We start from the raw sequence: 18,124 nt of genomic DNA, 5'->3' as shown, positions 1-18,124 counted from the left end.
AAGCATGTTTCCTGTGCATTTGTGGGGTGGCAGTTGCCAGCAGCAGAGGCCCTGGATGCCAGGATCTGTCCCGGAGACGGTATCACTGGAGGAGGCTGTCTGGACTCAGGTCTGCCTTACTGGCTTGCTCATGGTGCTGTAAATCCAGCAGCGCTTGGCCGTGACTTGTTTCCTGAGACTGGAACTTTCTCCCTCAAGGCATGTTTTTCTGGTGCTTCAGGTTCCGCACCACACATCTTTTAGGAGCCCTGCACACGTTTAGCAGTGCCAGTGAAGCAGCCACAGAGTGCCCTATGATAAACAGAATGTCCTGTAAACACGTAGCTTTTGATTTGTCGTCGTCCCCCCCCCCCCCCCCCCCCCCCCCCCCCCCCCCCGTTCGGCCCTGTAGCCGGGTGTGTGGTTTCTCACTGTTCTTTTGTTTCTCTTGCAGGTACTGGGATAAAGAAGTTTTGAGAGCCGAGAAAGATGCACGGAAGCCTTCCTTAACGAAAGCGATCATAAAGTGTTACTGGAAATCCTACTTAGTTTTGGGAATTTTTACGCTAATGGAGGTAAAACTTCTACACACAGTGTGTTGTTTTCCAGTGTGTGCGGATGGGTACACAGATGGCAGCATTGCCGGGGACAGAGGCAGGTGGGTTACGGTCTGACGATAGAACACGTCTGGGAAACATGATGTAGCTCAGCGGTCGTGTTCATCTTCAGAATGGGCAGATACTTAAATGGGCCTCCGGCGGGGGTGGGGTGATACTGTTTTTCTTCTAACCAATCGAAATGCAGTGTTGCGGAAGGCTGGTGCTCTGAAGTTTTATGGCATGTTGGGATATTGCTGGTGCGTGGGAAGGGTTAGAAATGCTAACAGTGATCCTTGACCCAAAGAAGACTCTACAACCTCAAGGAATATGCGTGCTCTCGTTTGGAGGAATTCACTTTGGATAGAGCCCGGAGTAACACAAAGCATTTTACAGGTGCTCAGCGAATAGCAGCTAATTTGACCTGGCCAAATCTGATGAATGCTTTCCCAAGAAGGTATTACTGCCTCCCCCTTCCAGGGGAGCAGAGCCCCGGGGCTCTGTGTGGAGGGTGGAGCCGGCCAGAGCTCCCGAGAACACATGTCTCTCCGGGCTGTTTGCAGAAGGACATGTACTACGAGCCAAAACCCCGTCTGTGGAGGAATTCTGGAGGATTCACACACGACCCATTCTGGTTTCCTGTCCCCGGTTACTGGGGAGGATTGGTGGTTGGAAGGAGGAGCTTTGGTAGCCCGGCACTGCAGTGCGCGTAGGAGTGATGTGCGGAGGCAAAGCAAAGGCAGAAAGTCATCAGGTCCTTGACCTCCATTACCCTGAAGCGCCTCCGTCCAGATCCTCCAGTAAGACTGTGTTCTCCTGGACACGGTGTCGGTGAGCCTGTGCCTGTTCTGGGCTGCAGCCTGCTGGAAGCATGCTGCAAACCCACCTGGGTGGCTCGTGCTCTCTGGTACCTCAGTACTGCCTTAGGGACGTTGGTGGCCCTGTGAGTGTTTGTGGGTCGAAGGGATAGAAGTTGTGGTTGCTGGGAAAAGGTTGTTTTATTTTATTAAAAAAAATTTTTTTTTTTAATGTTTATTTATTTATGAGAGAGAGAGAGAGAGAGAGACAGAGCATGAGCAGGGGAGGGGTAGAGAGAGAATATGAAGCAGGTTCCAGGCTCTGAGTTGTCAGCATAGAGCCTAACGTGGGACTCGAACTCACAAACTGTGAGATCATGACCTGAGCTGAAGTCGGATGATTAACCGACTCAGCCACCCAGGTGCCCCGGGAAAATGTTGTTTTAGATGGAGAAGGGCGCTGACTTGTCCTGAGCGCTGGGCGTGAGATGGGTGGGCTGGTTGGTGTGTATGGGGGAGGGGCAGCTCCCATGTAAAAGGCTCTGTCGTATTGAAGGGCAGTGGGTGTAGGTAGGTGATCTCTGTCCTGTGTAACTGGAGGAAACCACAGGGTCTGTCAGCTGACAGGGGACTGGATGGTCCTGGGAGATTGATGACAAAGGCGGGTTGGCCGGAGGGTGGGGACAAGTATATGGGGCACCCATCACCACCTAGATACTGCTGTGGCTTGTTAAGGGCAGGGTGGAGATGCAAAGCAGTGGGACTGACAGGGTGGGGGGTGGGGGCGGTTGGTGGGAGAGGGTACAGGAGCTCCTCGGGCAGCCCCAGCTTGTCACTGACCTGTGGACAGGGGTCCCAGTGATGGTGTTTCCATGTGGTCACAGCAAATCTCAGTTTGAAATACACAGGGTGACAGGTTGGTGTTGTCGTGGCCGGTGTGTGTGCAGGATTTCCTCATCAGATATGGGTGCTGACCTCGCAGAGCATCGAGCTCATGGATTCTGCTTGGTGGGGAGTCCCGCAGCCTCGACGTGGGCCCCGTGTCTGGGTGGGGGTGGGCAGGCACGTGTGTCCTTGGACCTTGGGGCCGGACGGCGTCCCGGAGCAGCCTTCCTCTGCTGCCCCCGGTTCTGTACTTTCCCTTGGTGACAAGTCCTGAAGACGAGGGATCAGAAGGGTGGCCCTTGTGGCTGGGTTTGGACCATGCTCTGGCTTTCCTCACTGTAGTGCGCTGCGGCCGTCTTGGGGTGGGTCGCTAAGCCCCACACGGTGACTGGAACCCATCTCAATATGAGCTGCATCTTTGCTGCGTTTGGGAGAAGAGGTATGAGGTGCAGAGGCCGGGCTTCCCCCTGAGAGGATAGGCCCCACTCTGGTGCAGGGAGCACCGATTACTGAGTCGTTGAGCCTGGGAATACCTACTGCTGGGAGAGCTGGGGGTGCTGGGATGGGGGGCTAGATGAGGGTGCAGCTGGTGAGAGTGCCGGCCTCTTTTAGGACGTTGGTTATCGGGGAGTGGAGTCTGGCAAACGTGGGGCTCATACCCGGTAGTAGTCGCGGTGGTGGTGGGAGGGGCTCATACCCGGTAGTAGTCACGGTGGCGGTGGTGGTAGGGCTCATACCCGGTAGTAGTCATGGTGGTGGAGGTGGTGGGAGGGGCTCATACCCGGTAGTAGTCACGTTGGTGGAGGTGGTGGTAGGGCTCTTACCCAGTAGTAGTCACGCTGGTGGAAGTGGTGGTAGGGCTCATACCCGGTAGTAGTCGCGGTGGTGGTGGGAGGGGCTCATACCTGGTAGTAGTCACGTTGGTGGCGGTGGTGGGAGGGCTCATACCCGGTAGTAGTCGCGGTGGTGGTGGTGGAGGTGGTGGGAGGGGCTCATACCCGGTAGTAGTCACGTTGGTGGAGGTGGTGGTAGGGCTCTTACCCAGTAGTAGTCACGCTGGTGGAAGTGGTGGTAGGGCTCATACCCGGTAGTAGTCGCGGTGGTGGTGGGAGGGGCTCATACCTGGTAGTAGTCACGTTGGTGGCGGTGGTGGGAGGGCTCATACCCGGTAGTAGTCGCGGTGGTGGAGGTGGTGGGAGGGGCTCATACCCGGTAGTAGTCACGTTGGTGGAGGTGGTGGTAGGGCTCTTACCCAGTAGTAGTCACGCTGGTGGAAGTGGTGGTAGGGCTCATACCCGGTAGTAGTCGCGGTGGTGGTGGGAGGGGCTCATACCCGGTAGTAGTCACGTTGGTGGAGGTGGTGGGAGGGCTCATACCCGGTAGTAGTCGCGGTGGTGGTGGGAGGGGCTCATACCCAGTAGTAGTCACGGTGGCGGTGGTGGTAGGGCTCATACCCGGTAGTAGTCATGGTGGTGGTGGTGGAGGTGGTGGGAGGGGCTCATACCCGGTAGTAGTCACGCTGGTGGAAGTGGTGGTAGGGCTCATACCCGGTAGTAGTCGCGGTGGTGGTGGGAGGGGCTCATACCTGGTAGTAGTCACGTTGGTGGCCGTGGTGGGAGGGCTCATACCCGGTAGTAGTCATGGTGGTGGTGGTGGAGGTGGTGGGAGGGGCTCATACCCGGTAGTAGTCACGTTGGTGGAGGTGGTGGTAGGGCTCTTACCCAGTAGTAGTCACGCTGGTGGAAGTGGTGGTAGGGCTCATACCCGGTAGTAGTCGCGGTGGTGGTGGGAGGGGCTCATACCCGGTAGTAGTCACGTTGGTGGAGGTGGTGGGAGGGCTCATACCCGGTAGTAGTCGCGGTGGTGGTGGGAGGGGCTCATACCTGGTAGTAGTCACGGTGGCGGTGGTGGTAGGGCTCATACCCGGTAGTAGTCATGGTGGTGGTGGTGGTGGTGGTGGGAGGGGCTCATACCCGTTAGTAGTCATGGCGGCGGTGGCGGCACTGGTGGTTGCTCAGCCTCAGCACCGGGATTGCTAGTGTCAGCAGCAGCAGCAGGACTCACACTCAGTAGTAGCAGCAGCGGTACTGTTACTGGTAGTATTACTGGTGTTACAGCAGGAGCGGTGAGACTCCCACTCAGGCGCGTTAGCAGCAGCGGCAGAGGCTCATACGCTGTAGCAGAAGTTTTCTCACTGGTGGTATTGCTCCTCTTGGTGGCAGCGGAGCGGTAGAGCCTCCCACTCGGCAGTAGTATTAGTAGCAGCGGTGGAGGCTCATACTTGGTGGAAACGGCAGCAGCAGTAGCAGTTCATACTCAGTGGGAGTCGTACCACTAGGAGCAGTTTCCGCAGGGGCCCACACTCCGTGGTAAGCTGGCTCTGGTAGCATGGGAATGACAAGGACTTGAAACTGTCAGCAACTGCTACAAGCGCTTTACATGGAACATTACTTTCATTCTTGTAGCCAGCTCCCACACGGTGGCGAGTATTACTGTTTTCCCCACTGTAGGGCAGAGGACGCACAGCACCAGGTAGTTCTGTGGTGTGCCCGGTGTCCCACAAAGCATAAAGGACGGAGCCGAGACTCAGTCGTGGGTGCTCTAACTTAGGAAACCTGACCGTCTGGACGACTGAAAGCTCATCCGGTGTCGGGAAGGCTTGTTCTGAGGACTTCGACTTCAGGGTCTCAGATGCACGCATCTTGAACCTGCCTTAGGCTTAAAAGTAAACGGCTAAAAACTCCCTGGATAGAAAACGAGATTAGGGGTCGGGTAGAGCTCAGGTGACAGTGTCCCCTGGGAGCCGGAAGTGGCTAGGGTGCCGACACTGGCAGTAGCAGCATGGTGTCTTCAGATCAACCAGGAGCCCTTTAGAAAGCCACCTCTACTCTTTACTGTCCCTAAGTGGACGAGGGTGTGGTTGCCCTGTGCCTAAGTCTTAAACATCCATCTACACTCTTGTTTTGCTTTGCTTTGCTTTGCTCCCCTCGCCTCCCCTCGCCTCCCCCTCCCTTTCCCCCTCCTCCCATGTCCTTTTTTCTTCTCTTTACTTCTCTTCTCTTTTCAAGTTTATTTACTTATTTTGAGAGTGTGTGAACAGGAGAAAGGCAGAGAGAGAGAGAGAGAAAATCCAAAGTGGGCTCCACACTATCAACTCAGAGCCCAACGTAGGGCTCAAACCCACAAACCGTGGGATCATGACCTGAGCCGAAATTGGGAGTCAGACGCTTAACCGACTGAGCCTCCCAGGCGCCCCACATCCATCTACATTCTTGAGACACCATTCTAGATGAGCTCCTGGAGACCGGCCAGTGGGAAGACTGGAGCCTCAGAAGGCACTTGGATGATCTGAGCAGAGGCCGAGTTCTCTGTTGTTACCAGCAGGTACACCTGGCTCCCTGCTGAGAGATGGTGTCTCTGTGAGCCTCCGAGTGGGCGTGCGTTGGTGAGGATGAGAACCCCGGTCAGTCCCTGGTGTGCAGGCGTGTTCCCACGCGCACGGTGTGCAGCCGGCCCGAGGTAGCGCAGTGACCGTCTGGGGTGGACTCCGTGCCGGCAGCGGACACGTCAGGTGTGGAGTGGACCCGGGCTGCCGCCTGGAGGGCGCTTGCTCCTTCGTGCTGTGATGAGGCCCGTATCTTGGCGGTTTCCCGTATACAATGAGACGGTGGCCTCCGAGCCCGGTGACTAGCTCGCTTCTCACTTCATGTCTTTAAGAGAACACGCGCCAGAGCCCTTACTCCTGTGGCGGGAAGCTCAGGCAGCTCCCGGTGTTAGAGCTCAACCGGAAGTAAACCTTGAGTTCTTTTCTGACAGCGAAAGGAGCCTGAAATCCGACACACGTGACCCTTGTTTTCCTAGACTTGCCTGGCTGACACACTGCTGTTCTGGAGAAGTTAGAAATGAGTTTTGATGGTGGAGCTACTAAGGATCTGTTACATTTCAAAATCACTTTCAGGTGCTATTTTTTTCCGTGACTAAAGGTAGTTATTCAGTTTGATAGGATGAATGTTAGTTTATTATTTTTATTTTTTTACTGTTTATTTTTGAGAGACAGAGACAGACAAAGCGCAAGTGAGGGAGGTGCAGAGAGAGAGGAGGGACACAGTATCCGAAGCAGGCCCCAGGCTCTAAGCTGTCAGCACAGTGCACCCCGAACCCACAGCCCGCGAGATCATGACCTGAGCCGAAGTCACACGCTTCACTGAGCCACCCAGGTGCCCCGGCATGTTAGTTTGATAATAAACTCTATGAAGCAGCTTCTTGTTTTGTGATCTTCTGTGCTGCTTGTTGCTCTTTGTATTTTAGGTCGTGGAAGATCTGAACTCAACCATAGGATTTTTGGAAGAGCTTGAGGCTTGCTGATTATGCATGGTTTCTAAGCGGTGCAGGGTTCCCAGCCAAAGCGTGGGCACGGCCTTTCCCGGGCACTACCGGCAGCACCAGCGGAGAGAGGCAGGGCGTTCGATGCAGGCTAGGGCGAGGCTTTTGAGGTTGGATTTCACAGGAGCGAGAATCTCTGTCCCATGATGATTGAGGAACGATTGTAATGCTCGCAGAAACCGGCTCCGTGCTGATGTTGAACACAGCGTTCTTGCAGGCCAACGCGAACTCGAATGGAACAGCCAGCGAGTTCCCGGCCCGCCTGGTGCCTGTGTGCACCTCCATGGGGACGTGGTGGGGACCGACCAAGTCTCCTTCTGCCCAGAGGAGGAGCCTGAAGCCTCCTCGGGAGCAGGCCTCAGACAGTAGCGGGGACTGCCTCCCCATGCCACCCGGGGCCTTTGCTGTGAGAGGCGCGGTCACTGCCTGTTGTGTTGGTGGGGAGGCCGCACATTGCCGGTGTGCTCCCAGTGCCCCTGCCCTGACAGGGGAAGGGTGCCCGGGGGTTAGGTCTGCTACGTGGGATGCTTGGAAATAGCCCCAGGCGGCTGCCGGCGTTGGCCAAGGCCACTTTTGCTGATTGTGTGTGGTCCAGGTGGAGGCTGTAGGGAGGCGAACGTTTGCCTAAATCTTCAGGCTGGAACTCAGCTGATGGGCAAGAAGTAAACAAAATCCTTTGAATTCCCCAGTGTGGTTTATACCCCAACTTAGGGCTGATTCCAGGAGAGCTGCTCCTGGGTTTTTGCATTTATTTTTTTTAACATTTTTTTAAGTTTTTTTATTTTGAGAGAGAGAGAGAGAGAGACAGAGAGCATGAGCAGGGGAGGGGGAGGGAGAGAGAGAATCCCAAGCAGGCTTCGCACTGTCAGCGTGGAGCCCGACTCAGGGCTCGAACTCACGCACTGTGAGATCATGACCTGAGCCGAAATCAAGAGTCAGAGGCTTAACCGACTGAGCCACCCAGGCACCCCAGGGCCTTTGCATTTATGTCCTAACTGATCCTTCCAAGAGCCCCTCGCCTCTGCTCAACCCAGGGGGCTGAGGAGTGGCTGTTGGTAGCTGACACGGTGGGTCATGAATGACCATTAAGGACTGCTTGGCGAAGGCGAGGTGAGGAAGTGGACAGGAGACCTGCTGGGTGCACCTGCTGTGTACCCGCTGCCGGGTCTTGGGTGTGTAGTGTTGTTAGTATCCACAGTGATGACCGCCCCCGAGTCATAAATAAAGGTGATGCTTCTCATGCGTTTTCTTTAAGATGTCAGGGAAGTAGGTGACTGGTTACCGAAAAATTTTTTTAATGTTTATTTAGTTTTGAGAGAGAGAGAGAGACAGAGACAGAGTGCGAGCAGGGGAGGGGCAGAGAGGGAGACACGGAACCGAAGCAGGCTCCAGGCTCCGAGCTGTCAGCACAGAGCCCGACTTGGAGCTCGAACTCATGAGTGGTGAGATCATGACCTGAGCCGAAGTCAGACGCTTAACTGACTGAGCCACCAGGTGCCCCTAAGTGACTTGTGAGTTCGAGTCCTGTGTCGGGCTCTGTGCTGACAGCTCGGAGCCTGGAACCTGCTTCGGATTCTGTGTCTCCCTCTCTCTCTGCCCCTCCCCTACTCATGCTCTGTCTCTCTCTGTTTTTCACAAGTGAATAAATGTTAAAAAAAAAAAAAATTAAAAAAAAGTTTCACTCACTTGGAGTCCTTGTTCTCCATTGTCGTTTGTAAGCAGCAATGGATTTTCCAAGCCTGTGTGAAACTAGCCTCTGCCACTAAGAATAGAATAAGTCTCAGGGCACCTGGGTGGCTTAGTCATTTGAGTGTCTGACTTCGGCATAGGTCATTATCTCAGTTTGTCAGTTCAAGCCCGGCATCAGCCTTTGCGCTGACAGCATGGAGCCTGCCTGGGATTCTCATTCTTTCTCTCTCTCTCTCTCTCTCTCTCTCTCTCTCTCTCTGCCCCTCTCCTGCTTGTGTATATGCTCTTTCTCTCTCAAAAAGTAAACACCAAGAATAGAATAGGACTCTATTCTACAGGACTCCTCTGTAATAAGGGTGATCTTAGTTTATACTTAGTTTATGTTGGTTTTAGGGCACTTTGAGCAGTTGTATCTCATTTAGTTGTGCCTGGGTTCCTCTGAAGTAGACAAGGCAGGTATTTCTATGCATCAGGGTACAGGGGCCCAGGAGGGCATGGATGGAGTTAGGGTCATGTGATGTGCAAAATGGCTGACCTGGTTTCTGAAGCAAAGCATTCTGATCGCCAGGCTGGTGGTCTTTGCATTCTGTCCTGACGCCTTCTCCTGCCAGAGCCCCCACCGACAGTGGTCGGAGAGTCAAGAGTAGGTAGGTATGTGGGTTTTGTTTTCTTTGTTTTTTTTCCCCATGACAACAGTTCTGTGCTCCTCTGTCAACTGCTCCATATACTTTTTGTCCCCCCCCCCCATATACTTTTTAAGAACACTTCAAAAATACAAACATAGAATATGATTGAAGGGTAACAGAATATGCCACCCCAGGATATGCCTCTTTGGCATACAGATTATTTTTGAGAAGCATCAGACAGGAGAGGAGAAGCCCTGAAGACAGAGTAGAAGTTACTCTTGTGTAACAGACAGTTACATTTATAAAGGAAATCTACATCTGTAAGGGTGTCTCCCTCTTTGTGCCAGAAGACAAGACTGGCTCTAAATTACAAGACAGTCTTGTCAATGGAGAAGTCTTTTTTTTTTTTAAATTCATTCATTCATTCATTCATTCATTCGGAGAGAGAATGGGAGCACAGGTAGAGAAGGGGCAGAGAGAGGGAGGGAGGGAGAGAGAATCCCAAGCAGGCTCTGCACTACCAGTCCAGAGCCCGATGGGGGGCTCAAACCCACAAACCATGAAATCCTGACTTGAGCTGAAGCTGGATCCTTAACTGACTGAGCCACCCAGGTGCCTTTGCTTAAGCAATTTTTGATGTTGCTCCTGCTACCTAGAAAGTTTTTATTTGGTTAGTTCAAGTTTGAGAATATATATTTTACCAGTTTTATTTCTTAAGTTGTTGAGGGTGAGGATGTGTGGGAAGGCGTGGGCCATGAGCTGGCCTTACTCATTAGTGAGCCTATTGGTTGGCTGGATTATTAAGTACTATCAGAAAAATCCAGGTGCTTAGGTGGCAGTGACCTGCCTTTATACTCTTTTCGCTGGATTTGTTGCATCTGTCAGTTTTCTCTCTGATGGGTGACTCCGATTATATTTTCCTTTATCCACACCCATGTTAGGCTCAAATGGAGAGCTGAGGAACAGACAACAGTGACTCCCAGACACGATCCTCCATTTTAGGAATGTTTGGGACGGCGGGTGTTTACCGCTCGGCTGCTGGTGGTCGGCTCCAGGGCGTGTGCTGCCCGCCAGGGCTGGGACTGTCCATATGTACAGTTGGGAGTTTTTGCTTCACTGTGTAAGCCTCCAGATTTTCATCTCTGTAATCACCTAAATGGTCAGTTTTATGGCCCGTTGTGTTTGGGTTGCTTTCTTAAACTCTTAATGCTTCTTGGGATGAATGATTGGGCATGCTGGAAACGTATCAGTGAGCCTTTGTGTTCTTGAGATCTGATTGTCGTCTTTAATAAACAGCATTTCCTTGTAGAAGAGAACTGTCATGATGTCATGAAAGACAAGTCTGTCGGTGAAGCCTGAGAACGTGCGTGTGCATGTGTGTGCGGTGTTGGGGTTTAATGGCACACCCATGTGATGGATGGGAACATCTTTCTATAAATATCCTGAAGGGGTGCTAGTTGGTAGGGAAGAAAATGCATTTTAGTTTTGTTTTTGGATTTGTTTTTTTTGGGTTCCCTTGCCCTTTTGTGCCATGGGTTCCTCGCTTGGGACAGACAGAAAGAAAACCTGTTGGTTATTTGCCATGTCTGGGTTAATAAGGAGAGATTGCTTGAGGGGAAACGCTTGTTTCAAAGTCTAGTGCTTGAAGTATTTCCAAGCTTTTGGCATTAGAGGAAATGATGTTGAGGGCCTGTGTGTTTACTTTTGGTGATGTGATGTGGGCTTGCATTGAGTGTTTGATATTCTTTGATGCCAGGGGAAGGTACCTCATAAGAATGGAAGTAAGGGCACCTGGGTGGCTCAGTCAGTTCAGCATCCGACTTCAGCTCAGGTCATCTCACAGTTTGTGAGTTTGAGCCCCATATTGGTCTCACTGCTGTCAGTGCAGAGCCTGCTTCGGATCCTCTGTCTCCCCCTTTCTCTGCCCCTCTCCCACTCTCTCAAAAGTAAAAGAAACATTAAAAAAAAAAAGTGGAAGTAGGTTGTGGGGTGAAGCGGCCATCTGGCAGGGAGGGGCAACTTTTGCTGTTTCTTTGCCTTTTAGTTTTAGGGAGAAGAATTGCTTTCCCGAAGTCTTAGGAAGGAAGCCCCAGTGCCTCCTCCCTCATTGGTGTAGAATTTTAATTTTTTGCCTCGGGGTGTAAAATAGATGATGGTAAAAATTCTTCAAAACCGGCACCTGCCATGTGTGGCTGATAGGGAACCACTGATGGCATTCTTTTGAGTTTGGCTTGTGCTGTGTTAAACTCCTGACTCCAGGAGGCGGTGCTCAGTTTCACCCCTGCTATGGAGAGCCTGGGAACCTCTCAAGCCTGGTCCTTTTTCTTCCTCCATCAGAAGTTGGAGAATGGACTCCGTTCTCCGGACCTACCGGCATGTGGAGTTTGGGTTGGGAAAGATCGGAGGGTTCCCTCTTTGGGGTGTGTTTGGTTGCAAGGGTGTGCCTCCCACAAGTGAGCCATTCTTGGCTTTGCTTTGGGCTGGGACGTTGAGAGTGCAGGTGAAATCGGTGGGCACGCTGTGAGCTGGGGCTGCCACATGTATGCACATCCCTTACTCTTTTTTTTTTTTTTTTTTTTTTTTTTTGCTACTCTTTTCCTTATTCATTATAGGCCAAGACTTATTTGATAGTTTGCCAAATGCATTCTGAAACAGTGGTTGTAACATTTATGGAGCATCCACAGTGTACCCAAGCACAATGTACTAAAGCTTTATTGCCTTTGCACTTCAAATTTTGGCTTAAGTTTAAACTATTACTGGCCTGTCTTAAAGAAGAAAATAGTTCTGTTTTGCTTTGAGATTAGTGATGAACGTAGTACTTTGTTAAAGTGCTTTTTTTTTTTTTTTTTTTTTAACATGTTAGCAATAAAAGCAAAGCTCGTGTTACGAAAAACTGGTATGACCTGTATTTCTAATGAAGGCTTTTTTTCTTTCCTTTCAGGAAGGCACCAGAGTAATCCAGCCCATATTTTTGGGGAAAATCATTAATTATTTCGAAGACCATGATCCTGCTGATTCTGTGGCTTTGCGCGAAGCCTACGGCTACGCCACGGTGCTGACTGCCTGCACGCTCGTTCTGGCCATACTGCACCACTTATACTTCTATCATGTCCAGTGCGCTGGCATGAGGCTAAGAGTTGCCATGTGCCATATGATTTATCGGAAGGCAAGTGTCATTTGGTATCGTGTGTACCTCACCTGAAGCATCTCGTTGCGGGGGGCGCCTGGGTGCCTCGGTCGGTCAGGTGTCTGACTCTTGATTTCAGCTCAGGTCATGATCTCATGGTTGTGAGATCAAGTCCCACGTCGGGCTTCGGTGTGAAGTCCGCTTATGATTCTCTCCCTCTTCCTCTGCCCCTCCCCCACTGGCTCTCTTTCTCTCGGGGGCGGGGGGGGGTGGGGAACAAAACATTTTGGGAAAGTTCGTACATTAAAATTTTTGTATATAGCATCATTTCAATATCAGAGAAGCTTGGTACTTACATCAGGCTAATGTGTGTGTGTGTGTGTGTGTGTGTGTGTGTTTTCCTTTAAGTGAACTTTACTGATATATAATGAAAGTTTTCTATTGGGATCATATCAGGGCTGCCTTTGATAACAGGGCTGCAGGCTGTTGCAAAATACTCTATTTGTAACGGAGTCTAATTAAAAAGTATCTTAATTAATTAAAAAGAATCTAATTAAAAAGTATCAAAAATAAGTATCAAATTGATTTAGGCATGAACAATGTCCAGTGTTTTCACACCCTAAATCTCCTAGTTGTATGTATGGAAATGCTGTTCATTAAAACTTTTATTTACATCAGAATTGTATTTTACGAGTGACCTTCTGTGAAACTGGATCTATAAAATTGAAGCTGAGAGAAAAGATTCTATTTGAGACAGGGAATAATTTTTTAAATGAACCATTTAATCATGTTCCGTCTAATTGTGTTAATTAAAGAAAAACATAAATAGAATCCATGCCAAGCACATTCACTATGTTCCATAGTTGTGGTTGTTTTTAATAGTATTAAAGAAAGTAGTTGGATGTTTAGGATGAAACTTTAAATTTTACATTGTTTTTAGTAATTTTGGAGAGAACTTATAGTTTCATGTGCTTTACGTTGCTTTCCATTCAAATTATTATTTTATGCAGTATTTTCTTCTCCCTTAGTGTAGCAGTTTTAATGACAGGACCTGATTTGATGTGTTCAGTGTTTTTGTATGCAGAAAATGCCATAATCTTCACTATTATGAAGGGAGTGAGGATCTCAGGTGTTTTTACAAAGGAGTTGCCACAGACATACCAGTGACAAGAGCTCAAGGGCTTTGCACAAATTTGATCCCGGATATATCTTTGCCTTGGGCTTTAAAAACAAAACCACAGGGGCGCCTGGGGTGGCTCAGTGGGTGGAGCATCAGCAACTCTGACCTCAGCTTAGGTTAAGTCAAGCCATGATCTTGCGGTTGGTGAGTTCGAGCCCCACATTGGGCTCGCTGCTGTCAGCCTGTCCACACAGAGCCCACTACAGATCCTCTGTCCTCTTCTCTCTGCCCCTCCCCTGCTTGCGTTCTCTCAAAAATAAGTAAGTACGAAAAAATAAAAACACAGACACCTCATTTTAACTGTATTGTATATGTGAAATTTGCTAAGAGAGTAGATCTTGAGTGTTCCCACCACACACACACACACACAATGATAACCGAAGTGATGGATATGTTAATTAGCTTGACTATAGTTCTCATTTCCCAATGTATAGCTATATCAAAGTATGACATTGTACACCCTAAATATATACAATTTTGTTTGAATTTTTTGAGGTTGAAGTAATCTCTACACCCAACATGGGACTCGAACTTATGACCCCAAAATCAAGACCCTCATGTTCTTCCAACAGAGCCAGCCAGGCACCCCAATATATATAATTTATATTAAGTCCTTATTGAAAGATAAAACCAAACCGTTTAAAATATTGCTTCTTGGGGGCACCTGGGTGGCTTAGCCGGTTAAGTGTCCAACTCTTGATTTTGGCTCAGGTCCTGATCTCATCATGTTGGGTTGCGCGATCGCGCCCCATGTAGGCCCCTGTGCTGAGCATGGAGCCTGCTTGGGATTCTCTCTCTCCCTCTTCCTCTGTCCCTCCCCCGCTTGCTCTCTCCCTCTCTCGAAGTAAATAAATAAACATTTAAAAAACATTGCTTCTTGAGGCACCTGGGTGGCTCAGTCGGTTGAGTGTCCCAACTTCGGCTCCGGTCATGATCTCACAGTTCATGAGTTCGAGCCCCGCGTCGGGCTCTGTGCTGACAGCTCAGAGCCTGGAGCCTGCTTTGGATTCTGTGTCTCCCTCTCTCTCTGCTCCTAACCCACTCACATTCTGTTTCTGTCTCTCTCAAAAATAAATAAACATTAAAAAAAACTAAAAAAATATATTGCTTCTTTTACCTAGTTGCTGCTTATATAGAGCTTCTGTTTCTTGTGAATACTTTCCTTGGCAAAACGCAAGATGTCTCCTCCACGTTCTTCCTTTGAGCAGAGTCTTATTAATCTTGGAATTGTGTGAATCTCAGAGGCCTCTTACTGCCCGTGTTACGACATGTAAACTCCGGGTCCTCTTCTGTGACCTGGAAATGGTAGTAGTGCTTGTATGCTCTAGTCAAGGGGTCTTTGCTCTAGTCAAGCGGTCTTCGTTGCTGTCCCCCCGCCCCCCCCTCATTACTCCATTGTAGTCCATTGTACCATTTAGGAGAAGAATAGTCCGATTTCTCTGTAAATTAGCTAGATTTTTGTTTTTCCAGGTCATGCTTATTAGCTTCCATAAATAAATAGGAAATTCCACTAGGGCTCTACCGTGAAAACCTGCAACATGGAAGTCAGGTTTGAGGTGACATTTCAGTCCAGCAGAGCTCTGCTGCACAGGTTAGTTGTCGTTCACCTGTTTTTCTTCCTCTTCTCACTAACTTTGGAAAGTTACCTTTGGGAAATCCGATCTGACCTGGCACATTTGCTTACCTGGATGTAAACATCTCTCAAAGGTGTTAATTTGCTGGCTTGATTATCCTAAAAGGATTGTTCCCTCACAAAGAGGGTTAAACCAGTAGGCGTAAGCTGAAATTCCAGAAAGGTGGGAAACACCAATTTCTAGAATCCTGCTAGGTGAAGACATAGACATTTCAGCAGCTCTGAAAGCCCTCTGTGAACATTTGTGCCTTAGGCTCAGGCCCCACCTCCTGATCCCCGTCCTGGGAGAACACCAGGTTGGGTGTTGTCACTAGAGTAGCTATAGTTTATAATAGTGAATGGTGTTGAGGGATGTATCGTATATATAAATGACTTGTCATTTGTCTACCTTTGCACAGCTTTGGTACAATTACTCTTTAGAAGCTTTGAGATTTTTTTTTTTTTAAGATTTTATTTTTAAGCAATCTCTACAGCCAGTGTGGGGCTCAAATTCACAACCCTGAGATCAAGAGTTATATAAGCTCAGGAGCAGGCATTGATTGATTGTGGTAAAATATGCATGACATAAAAACTTCCCATTTTAGCTCTTTATGTGACATTAAGTACATTCACATTGTTGTGTGGCCATCCTCACTATTCATCTCCAGAACTTATCTTCCCAGACTGAAATTCTGTACACACTAAACACTGAACTCCCCAGACCCCTCCCCCACAGCCATCACCTTTTTACTTCCAGTCCCTAACCCTAACCCCTGGTCTAGGTACCTCCTGTAAGTGGATTCATGCAGTATTTGTCATCTTGTGCCTGGATTATGTCAGATAGCGTAATGTCTTCAAGGTTTATCCATATTGTCAGAATTTTACTCCTTTTTAAGGCTGGATACTATTCCATTGTATGGATGTACCACATTTTGTTTCCCCATTCATCTGTCAGCATTTGGGAGATTTGTCTCCATCTCTTGGTGATTGTGGATACTGCTGCTGTGAACGTGGGTCTACAAATACCTCTTCAAGTCTGTACTGGCAGTTCTTTCGGGTACATTCCCAAAAGTGGAATTGCTGGGGTATATAGGCTTAATCTTTTTGAGGAACTGCCATGCTCTCTTCTGCGGTGGCCGCATCATTTTACGTTCCCACTTGATCATTGATTTTTCTCTTAAATTTGATTAAATTAAGAGGAGTTTTTATGAACTATGACATGTTGCTTGGATTAGTGTTTCCAGTTGGTGGTCTGTAGAAACAGCCCATGGTGGTCTGTTGAGGTTCCTCAAATTTCTAGGGCATTTTTTTCAGAACTTTGTAGCAAGTCATGGGATTGTGCAACACAGGCTGTGTTTTTATAAAGTCACCAGATTGGCGTGAAGAACACAGGTTCCTCACCTTAGTGGTGTTTTGAACATTATACTTCATCATTTTAGAAAGTCCCTGCCAGTCACGAGTCATTTTCCCAGCATGGATTGCTATTACCTCTATGGTGGGACTAGTGGTTTACTTACTGTCTTTGTTCTTGGCCAAGACACAGAAAAGCAGGACATGTCCAGCTTCAAATATCAAGGGGCTACTTCCTCAGCTGAGAACACAGGAGGGTAGGTGCCAGGCTGGGGGGAGGATGGTACCTTCAGACGAGGTGTGCACGGATCAGAGGACAGTCTCCAGCCCCGTCACTAGTGGGGATGGATCTCTCATTTGCCAGCCTGACCTTGGCTTCAGGCCCAGGTGGAAGTGAACCTGAATGTTATAGGTCTGTAGTCCTGGGGTGGGCAGGATGGGAGTCTCAGTAATCAAGACGGTCTTGGCCTGTGGTACAGAGAGTTTCTTGTATTGCAAAATGCATATGGCACAGAGGTTTTTACTGAAGATCTTTAGTCCGATTGGCTCTGGGTTTCTTGACTTTGTGTCCCTGTTGGTGGTTGGTTTGCTCTGAATGCCGGGTAAAGCCAGAGCTGGCACTTTTTGAGTTCATGGATGTTGTTTTTTGCTACTTGCTTCCTGGTGCAGACTTCTTACAGAGTTGGATCGGTTTGACCATATTTCTTCTTGTGGCTAAAGTCTTGTCTTCACTTTTTTAGTTACCCCAAAGGATGATTTGTGAGAGAGTATTTTTCTTCGTTTGAACTTCTAGGATGAGCTGATTCCCTGCAAATATCCTGGTTTCCTTTTATCCTCTGTTGTGGATCTGTCTTGCCAGAATTTATATACAGTCAATCCTCATTATTCACAGACCCTGTAGTTTGCAAATTTGCCTACTTGCTAAAATTTATATGTAATCCCCAAATCAGTACTCGAAGCTCTTTCATGGTCATTTGTGGGTATGCACAGAGTTGCTAAAATTTTGAGTCACTAGCTGTCATACTGTAAATAAGTGCCTTTTCACAGTCTATTTATATTTAGTGCCTGTTTTCTGCACTTTTGTCCTTTTTGTTGGTGATTTTGCTGTTTAACATCGTCTCACATAGAGTGTGGAAGTGCTGTCTAGTGTTCCTGAGCACATGAAGGCTGTGATGTGTGCCTTGTGGAGAAAATATGGCACATACTACAGGAAAATGCCTGTCTGAGATAAGCTTGGTTCAGGTATGAGTTGTGCTTTTGGCGTGAGTCCAATGTTAATGAGTCCACAACGGACAGTAAATATGGTGTCATTAAATAGAAACACACAACATAAGGTTATGTGTGTATTGATGATAAAAATGTTATCAAAGGCTGGCAGGAACCCAAGTCTGTGTTTTCCCAGGAGCAATTAGGATTCACCAATTCATGGTCACAGTGACTTTATAGCACACACCTACCACGGATAAGGAGAGTGGACTACTGACATTTATGCAGTGCATCTCACGGGAGGGACATCTGTAGAGCAATCTTCTATGTAGAGAAATAATTTTACTTACCCCAAGTGTATTTTTAGTCATTTAAGTGGTATAGCTGTGTTTTCAGAATTCTGTAATTTGGAGAAAAAGACATGCTGCTTGTATCTATACTACTTAGATCACATAGTCTTTCTCAGTGGACTCTTCCCCTTTCTTCTGATCTTTTCCCTTAAGACCCTCTTCTCTTGACCATTTTACTTCTTCTTTCTAGACCCTTCTCCAGCTCAGCCGTATTGTAAGATCAGCAGTCAGGACATCAGGCACACTTTATTACAGACTCTGAGAAGGAAGTAGAAGGGGACCGGCCAGGAGGCAGAGTCAGCTTGCTGACTTCTCCTGAGCAGAGTCTGCAAGAAATGGAGCTG

At 48.7% G+C, this 18,124-nt stretch overlaps 1 protein-coding gene across 14 annotated transcripts in view; it reads left to right on the top strand.

The window, feature by feature from the left end:
* The window catches only part of ABCC4 (ATP binding cassette subfamily C member 4), a 286,538-nt gene that overhangs the window by 71,674 nt on the left and 196,740 nt on the right, over positions 1–18,124 (top strand). For 13 of the 14 annotated variants that reach the window (XM_042979281.1, XM_042979303.1, XM_042979308.1 and 10 more), the window contains 2 exons: positions 434–554; positions 11,897–12,121. In XM_042979281.1, coding sequence (XP_042835215.1) covers positions 434–554; positions 11,897–12,121 — 346 coding nt within the window. Of the gene's footprint in view, positions 1–433; positions 555–11,896; positions 12,122–16,348; positions 16,482–18,124 lie in introns of those variants that run through there. The other variant, XM_042979348.1, reaches the window with a different exon arrangement.

The sequence above is a fragment of the Panthera tigris genome, chromosome A1 (genome assembly GCF_018350195.1).
Source record: "Panthera tigris isolate Pti1 chromosome A1, P.tigris_Pti1_mat1.1, whole genome shotgun sequence".
NCBI lineage: Eukaryota > Metazoa > Chordata > Mammalia > Carnivora > Felidae > Panthera > Panthera tigris.
The sequence above is the reverse complement of the archived record's forward strand: the minus strand, read 5'-3'. Positions and strand labels throughout refer to the sequence as shown.